This window comes from Mesitornis unicolor, unplaced genomic scaffold, assembly GCF_000695765.1.
Source record: "Mesitornis unicolor isolate BGI_N332 unplaced genomic scaffold, ASM69576v1 scaffold7914, whole genome shotgun sequence".
NCBI lineage: Eukaryota > Metazoa > Chordata > Aves > Mesitornithiformes > Mesitornithidae > Mesitornis > Mesitornis unicolor.
Genome location: NW_010182003.1, coordinates 1 through 8,509, shown reverse-complemented (window position 1 = coordinate 8,509; position 8,509 = coordinate 1). Strand labels below are relative to the sequence as shown.

The window sequence follows — 8,509 nt, the reverse complement described above, 5'->3', positions numbered from 1 at the left end:
AGCCCACTGATGCTCACGGGAAGTCAGTAACCGGTTTCAAGCGCCTCTCATTAGTCCTGAGCTTGCTGGGGACTTAATTTGCCTCCAGCCTGAGCACGCAGGTCTCTCGAGCCTCGTCCCTTGAGTTATTAACACAGAGGTGGGATCCAGTGCAGAAACACAGACGGCCATATCCGAGGGGATCACCTCTAAATCCCTTTGCGGTCAGCGGAGACAGGCGGACCTGGGAGCCCAGCACGGGCATCTAAAACAGGACAGATGAATCATGCTCTAGAAATATCGATTTCTCTTCGCTGACTGTAAAGGGAGCCTGGGTAGACCAGAGGGAGACACCTTCAGGATACAGACAGGTAAAATTAGGCAAGATTAATCCCACTCAGTCAAAGAGCGAGCGCTACAGCCTCAAACGTAGTAACAGTCTGACAAGGGTGACAACTTCAAGCCAGTGGCCTGAGCTTGTCTTTGACAAAGAAGTGGAAGTGCTGCCTCATAAATACTATTTACACCGGTTTGCTTCAATTTCAATTCGTTTCTCAGGGGGGAGGTAGAAGAGAAAAGAGACAGATACTTCATACTGTGGGAGCTAAAGGTATCACCCTTCCCGGCCACCTTCGCCCCTGTCAGTTGTAGGACAGGTACTGGATTAATCGCGGAGGAATATTGAGCTTGGCGATCTTCTCCAGCGCTCGCTGCCCGGCGGCTTTCCTCACCGTGACTCTGCAGAGCTGCGACAAACTCAGAGGCGTTTCTAAAAGGAGAAAAAGAGGATGCAAAGTTAAGGATCTTCCCGCTTCACAAGCCCTCAACCTCCCACAGCACCCAAGGAAGGCACTGCAGAGCCGCATGTGCGCTCTCTCAAGGCTCATCCCCCTGTAAATCCCACCAAAAATAGTAAATGTAGCTTCTCCCAGCTCCCTTCCTCGCCTGCATCCCCCAAAGACTGACAGGGCCCACTGCTCTGATCCACTGGGGCTGCCCAAGACGTTCAGTTTTCCCTTAGTGATGCTGGATTAAGCCTCAGCAACACCGTGTATAAGAACAAAACCACTTCCCACACTTCTCTATGCTCTGTTCCTCCATCTAAGGACTGCGTTAACCTTTTTGCTCAGCTCTCTGCTGAGAGCTCCAAGAAAACTCCCCAGATCCCTTCCAGGCAGCCCCTAATCTGCAGCCTGCATCCCTCCACCTGGGTGTTGATGCTCGTGCACGGATGCAGAGTCACAGCCAGGCACATTGCTCCAGAAGGAGTCAGTCCTATGAACCACCAGCCTCCAAGATCTGCATCTTTCCTGGTCCTAGTCCCAAATTTAATAACACAAATTTTAAAAAAAAAGTACTAATAAAGCTAGCATAGTTGAGGTGACAGTGAACTCTGGTGAGATACAAGGAGAATTTATGGGCACGCAGCATTCAATCTCTTCAGGCAGCTCAGCTGCAGCCAGACCAGCACACACCACTGCTCTCTGAGAAAATTAATAACTCAGAGGAGCAACTGCTACAGGGGAAGAAGTCAGAGGGAAAAGGGGCTATGAGGTGCTCACCACACAAGGGACAGCAAAATCTGAAAATACATTATTATTATTGTATAAGGAATATATTTTTCTTTCTATACTGAGGGGTTGTTTTTTATGATGAGGGTGGTGAGACACTGGCACAGGTTGCCCAGGGAAGTTGCGGTTGTCCCATCATTGGAAGTGTTCACAGTCAGGTTGGATGGAGCTTTGAGCAGCCTGGTCTGGTGGAAGACGTCCCTGCCCACAGCAGGGGGTTGGACTGGATGGGTCTTTAAAGGCTCCTTTCAACCAAAACCACGTTGTGATGCTAATCATAGCATCATAGAAAGGTTTTGGTTGGAAAAGATCTTTCAGATCATCAAGTCCAACCATCAGTGCAGTCCTAACTCCACTGCTAGATGTTTAGGATCATCTAGTGCAGCAGCACTTTGCAAATACTTGGAAGGGTCTATGAATCACTCCTCTACGGGTAACCAAGACAAAGACTCACTTAAAGCCATCCTCAAACCTCAGTCCAATGTCTCCTCCAAAATCAGCCAGCGTAGCTGAAGTTTAACACATTCCCTGCCCAGAGTCCAGTGCAGAGCCACAGAGATGATGCAGGGAGTGGAGCATCTCCTGCTGAGGAGCGGCTGAGGGAGCTGGGGCTCTTGAGCTTGGAGCAGAGGAGACTGAGGGGTGCCCTCATTCATGGGCATCAATTGGGAAAGGGCGAGTGTCAGGAGGAAGGAGCCAGGCTCTGCTCTGGGATGTCCAATGCCAGGACAAGGGGCACTGGGAGCAAGTTGGAGCACAGGAGGTTCAAGCTGAAGATGAGGAGAAACTTTGTGAGTGTGAGGGTGCAGAGCATGGCCCAGGCTGCCCAGAGAGGTTGTGGAGTGTCCTTGTGTGGAGACACCCAAAGCCCTGAGGTGTTCCTGTGTGACTGCTCTGGTGATCCTGCTCTGGCAGGGGTTGGACTGGATGAGCTTTCGAGGTCCCTTCCAACTCCTCATATTCTGTGATTCTGAAGAACTCCACATCTTCACAGGAAGATGATCAGGGAAATCAAAGCGGACTGAGAATCAAGACCTGGTGCAATGGAGTTGGCAGTCACCAAATTCCTGGGGCAGGGGATCAGTTCTCACTTACTTTCATAGAACTCAAAGCACTTTGCTGTGGGACTGCTGCTCCAGGTGTAATCCGATGGCTTTTTCCCTCGGTTGTCCCTCGCGTAGATGTTTCCTCCAAACTCAATCAGCATCTCCACCAGATCTACGTTCTTCACTTTTGCTGCGTGGTGGAGGGCCGTCTCGTGAAGTTTTGCAGCATTCACGTTCGCCCCTGAGGCCAGAAATAAAATAAAAAACAAACCTGTTCATGAAAGCCTCACTCGACCCAAACTTAAGGAGTGGTTTGATTGGAGAGGAAAAAAAATGCTGTTAAAACACACACAAGCAAGAACCAGATCCAAACAAAACAGTCCAAACAGGAAACCAAACTGCAGAACAAGTTCTTGGTGCTGGCAATGCAGGAGTTTTCTTTTCTGGCTTTATGTTTTCCTTGCAGAGAAAGGATTTTACCCCATGTTACCGGGTGAATGGAGCTGCTGAGCATGAAGTTCAGAATTGAATCTGTGCTGCCCAAAGCCATTCCCAGTCCTCTCAATTCCTCTCACTCAATGCAAACAAACCATGACATTAACTATTTTAACAGAAATACCCCAGACCCGTGAGATGTTGCAGCACTACAGGCTTGGGGACGAGTGGCTGGAAAGGACCTGAGGTGTTGGTGGACAGCAGGATGACCATGAGCCAGCAATGTGCCCTTGAGCCAAGAAGGCCAACGCCATCCTGGGCTGGATGAGAAGGGGTGGTTGTAGGGCAGAGAGGTTCTCCTGCCCCTCTGCTCTGCCCTGCTCACACCACAGCTGCAATCTTGTGTTCAGTTCGTGGCCTTCAGGTCAAGAAGGACAGGAACTGCTTGAAAGAGTCCAGCAGGGCCACAAAGATGCTGGAGGGAGTGGAGCATCTCCTGCTGAGGAGCGGCTGAGGGAGCTGGGGCTCTTGAGCTTGGAGCAGAGGAGACTGAGGGGTGCCCTCATTCCTGGGGATCAATTTGGAAAGGGCGAGTGTCAGGAGGAAGGAGCCAGGCTCTGCTCTGTGATAGCTGAACAACTGGCTTTTAGGTATGTGTGACTGCACTGAACTCCTCTTATAATTAATGAGGAGAAACAGGCACTTCTGGGGAATCAATTAATGGGTGGCCTAGGCTGGGAATTGGAGGGGTTGGGAACAGGCTAACTTAGATGTGTAATTTTTAAACAATTAATGTTCAATGAGACAAATCATCCTCTCTGGGTCCTCTTTGCACAGGCAAAGAGAAGAAATCCACCTCCAAACTCCCCAAAAGTCAGCAGCAAGAAAACTGGGATGTGAAACCTGGAGCACAGAACGTTGACTTGAACATCCAGCAAACTCATCCGGGCATAACACTGACCAGATCACCCTGAGGTATGAGGTAATTTCATCCCTGGTTTTCTGTACAGCATCAAACCCTAACACCTCTCCTGACCACCTATCCGAAACCATACGACTGTGCTACCAAAGCTGAACGTGTGCACACTGGTTGATATCACTTTTGGGGAAGAAGCTGAAACTCTGCTCTAGGGGGTGAAGAGTTCTGCATCTTATTAAAATAAGAAAATGAGACTATCACTGGGAACAGCACAAACTGGATATTGACAGGTAGATGCTGAAAAAATAGTTAAGCATTAAGTTTTTCCTGATGTAAAGTGGAATTTGCCTTAGGTAAAGGCAAATCACTCACCTTTACCATCCCTATCATGCTGTGAATGAAGGTCTTCAACACTGTGTACAGACACCCACCACGTATTACCCACCCAGTAGCAAACCCAGCAGCTGCCGTACCTGCCTTGAGCAGCAACTTCACGCAGTCCAGGTGCTCCCTGGCACAGGCCACGTGGAGGGGCGTCCCAAAATGGCAGTCGTGAGCCTCCAAGTTCGCCCCGACGTCGATGAGGAGTTGCACGCACTCTGAGCTACCTTTAGAAAGGGAAGGTTTGCGTCAAAAGAAAGAATTCAGCTCAAATGAGAACATACGGCACGCTGAGATCAGCCTGACCCACAAACAGCCTGCTTAATATTTGGGGTGACGGCTGCAAAATAGAAATGCTTGTGAGCCAACACAACCGAGACCAGGGCACAAGAAATGGGGTCACATCTGCACGGCACTGAGCTCAGCTAACAAGGAGTTAGGTCAAACCAACCTGAATTCAAGGTTTTGCACTAAACTGCCTGGGTTTTGTGGAGCTGGTTGAATTGCTGATGCTGCCCTGGGTGGATGAGATCACCTTCAAGACCACTCCAGCTTTATTTTTTCCAATGCTGATGATATGACCTAACAGAAAGCGGGCAGTCATCATCACCAAGCCTTAGGAAAAAGGCTTAAGGAGGAAAAGCTAAGCAAGAGCTCACAGCTATGTATTTAAGTAACCACCTGTTTGCCAAAAATGCTGTCTCCCACAGCCTGCATAGTTAAAGGGAAACTCTGTCCAGCACAGCGTATAACAAAAACAGTGAAGGGGAGGAGAGAGGAGGTATTACAGCTTACAAAGAGGAAACTGAGGCACAAAACACTTAAGGTCACAATCCTCTAATGGGGACATTGCCGCTCTCACATCCAGGTTTTCCTGCTGTTGCATCCATGCAAGTGGAAGATTAGAGGAGGAATTACACTTAAATACCCCCCTGCCACATCCCCTGTCTCTGCTGCTGTCACAGCCACCCCTGCTGCTTCCTCCTGCCCCGCAATCCAGATGCAAACATCCAAAAGTTTGAGGGCAAAAGGAGCTGGAACAATATTTTGGCCCCTGCAGTTTTCTTTTATCTCCTGAATCAGCTGAAAAAGGCTGAGGGAGGAAAACAACACAGGCAGCAATGCTGCCCAAGTCCCTGGCACTTCCTTCCCACCTGACAGCTTCATCCATCGGCTCTGAACACCCAGGAGGGGCCTGGGACAGGACCACCCAATTATAACGCTCTCATGTCTTAATCAGAACAATTTATCCCATCTCAACGTGGATCAGAGGGAAAGGACACAAACACCTCTCTGCACGCAAGAGCAGATTTTGGCTCAAGGTTTTCGAAGGGAGCATCCAGACGCTGGCGCTTTATCTGCCCCACATCTCATCCCACATCCGTCATGTGGGATAAAAGCACCCAACACAAGGGATGCCTTTATTCATCCGATACCACAGCGCTTTGCATTCTACGTTCAAAGGGAGCCGTGCCCATGTAAGGCTGAAATATTTGCGAGCTGCAATGGTCTGATGAACAACAACAGCTTACGGTCAATTTAAAATATTTGGCAGCTGCTTTTGTTGGGTTTGGGTTTTGGTTTTTTTCTTCTCCAAGCTGCAAATAACCGTGCAAAGATAAAACCAGGCACCCTTACCATTCATGCAGGCTTCGTGGAGAGGAGACGCAGTGTAAAGGGGAGGGTTCACCTTGGCACCGTGGGACAGCAGCACTTTAACACACTCTATGCTACCCGAGGCGCAGGCGTCGCAGAGCGGAGTGCTGCCGTCGATATTCCTGGCATCCACCTCCAAGGGAGAAAAAAAGACATTAGGAACCAGCAGGCTGCTGGGTGGCAGTGCCCTCTTGCCTACGTTTTCACTTCTTTGAAGTCTAGAAATAGTCTGAACTCAGGGAAGAGCTGGTTGCTACTGCCAGAAACCTGGCTTGTGATGTTCCCAGCACTTGCAGGGTACAGGTGTACATTAATGTCACAAGTTTAGGCTGTTATTTGCCCTCATTATATTTTTCTACGGCTCTCCTAAAGGTTACAAGCGTTGCAGCTGAATAACACAACACAATTCCTCGTTGGCTTTAGTGCACAACCCGGCTTCATCAGCAGACTTTGCACACGTGCGCCACTTCACTGGCTTTGCTCTGAGGACAGCGTGTGAGAAGTCACGAGCCCTTGCAGGCAGTTGACACCAGATATAGCCAAAAACTCTGCTTAGCTGTTTTTGATTCCATAATAAAATTAAAGAAACAGAAGAAGAAACAAAATAATAAATCCCCCCTGCTTCCCCCTTGATCCAACCCAGCTAGATTTACATACTTGAGTAATCTAAATTAAATTTCTAGTCACCCCAGTGTGTTGATAGTCAGTGAGGAGAGACAGAGAGAAATATTTCCAAGCAGTTTTTTAAGGCCTGGTGAGGCCACATCTTGAATCCTGTGCTCAGTTTTGGGTCACTCACTCCCAGAAGGACATTGAGGGGCTGGAGCGTGGCCAGAGAAGGGCAATGGAGCTGGGGAGGGGTCTGGAGCACAAGAATTATGAGGAGCAGCTGAGGGAGCTGGGGGCGTTTAGTTTGGAGAAGAGGAGACTGAGGGGAGACCTTATCCCCTCTACAGCTCCTGAAAGGAGGGGGTAGAGAGGCGGGTGTTGGTCTCTTCTTCCATGTAACAGTGATAGTACAAGGGTAAATGTCCTCAAGTTGTGCCAGGGGAGGTTTAGGTTGGATATTAGGAGGAATTTCGTTACTGAAAGCATTGTCAAGCACTGGAAGGGGCTGCCCAGGGAGGTGGTGGAGTCCTCATCCCTGGAGGTGTTTAAAAGACAAGGAGATGTCGTGCTCAGGGACATGGCCTAGTGGTGGACTTAGGGCTGGTTCGATGGTTGGACTTGATGATCTTAAAGGTCTTTTCCAACCAAAACCATTCTATGATTCTATAATCAAGCTCAAACACCCTCTGAAAAGGGCTGCGATCCTCTGCTGACTATCAAGAAAACCCAGGGTGATGAAGAAGAGCCTTCAAGCACTGGAAGGGGCTGCCCAGGAAGTTGGTGGAGCCCCCTTCCCTGGAGGGGTTCAAGAAGCGATGGATGTGGCACTTGGGGCCGTGGTTTAGTGGCCATGGTGGGGTTGGGTTGACGGTTGGACTGGATGATCAGAGAGGTCTCCTCCAACCTCAATGACTCTGTGATTCTAGAGCTAGATGGGCAAAACCCAGATCCTAGAAATAACTTTGGTCATCAAGATGATGTTCCCAGCTGGATCACAGCCGAATACAGACCTGGGCCCCCGCAGCCAGCAGGAGCTTGACACACTGCGTCTGCCCTCGCAGGCTGGCTTCGTGCAAGGGGGTGATAGAGTCATAGGTGACGGCGTTGACGCAGGCTCCGCTCTCTATCAGCTGCTGCAGCTGCAGGATTTCTCCTCGCCTGGCTGCTTCGTGAACTGGCGTTCGATCGGCCCAGAAGCCTAGAGAGGAATATAATAAAACAAACTTCTTAAAAACCACACGTGCAGAGCAAATGGGTCTCTGTGTTGGAGAAAAGCTGATGGGGAACACGGGCCAGCAGCTAGGAGAGAAAGCTGGGAATAAGGAGCTTATTCCTCACCACGTGCCCACTCAGAACACAATTTTGAATTGGGTGCTTCGCCTTTGTGGGTTCCCTGTCGACCACTGTCCTCGCAAGGACTGTCCCTAATGCTGGGTTCCCTTACAGTTTCTGACACATTTTATTTGCTCTAAACTTTACTCAAGTACAAACCCCAGCAGCATTCATTAGGTCCAGATTCATCCCGGTGATATGGGACACATCCAGAGAGCAACCCAGCCCACCTAAAAACTATCTCCCCCAAAAAAATCAACGGAGTTCCAACAACTAAATTTCTAGATCTGAAGCCTTCACTGAGCATCTACAGGTACACAGGACAAATTTGGGCTTCGCTTGCCAGAACTAACCAACATTATCATCTCCTTTCAGGTGTCTTCTGCTTTCAAGGTAGCAATGAGTAAAGAACAGCCTCATGTATTTTCATGCACAAGAGAAATGCATCCTCTCCATGAAAATAAGTGCCTTGGTACCCCTGCAAAAGCAAGGTTTATAGGAGCACTATGGTGCTGTCTGCATAAAGGTCATTACTAAAAACCATTGGCAAACCAGATCACAGAATCACAGAATCACAGAAC

At 49.2% G+C, this 8,509-nt stretch overlaps 1 protein-coding gene across 1 annotated transcript; it reads right to left on the bottom strand.

The window, feature by feature from the left end:
* Window positions 1-569: 569 nt before the first annotated feature.
* Window positions 570-7,794, bottom strand: ASB13 (ankyrin repeat and SOCS box containing 13; the record flags this gene model as incomplete). The annotated part of the gene is made up of 5 exons (XM_010183615.1): window positions 570-748; window positions 2,646-2,837; window positions 4,424-4,558; window positions 5,970-6,120; window positions 7,607-7,794. Coding segments are annotated over 5 exons (794 nt in total), but the record flags the coding sequence as incomplete, so codon positions are not given.
* Window positions 7,795-8,509: the final 715 nt, after the last annotated feature.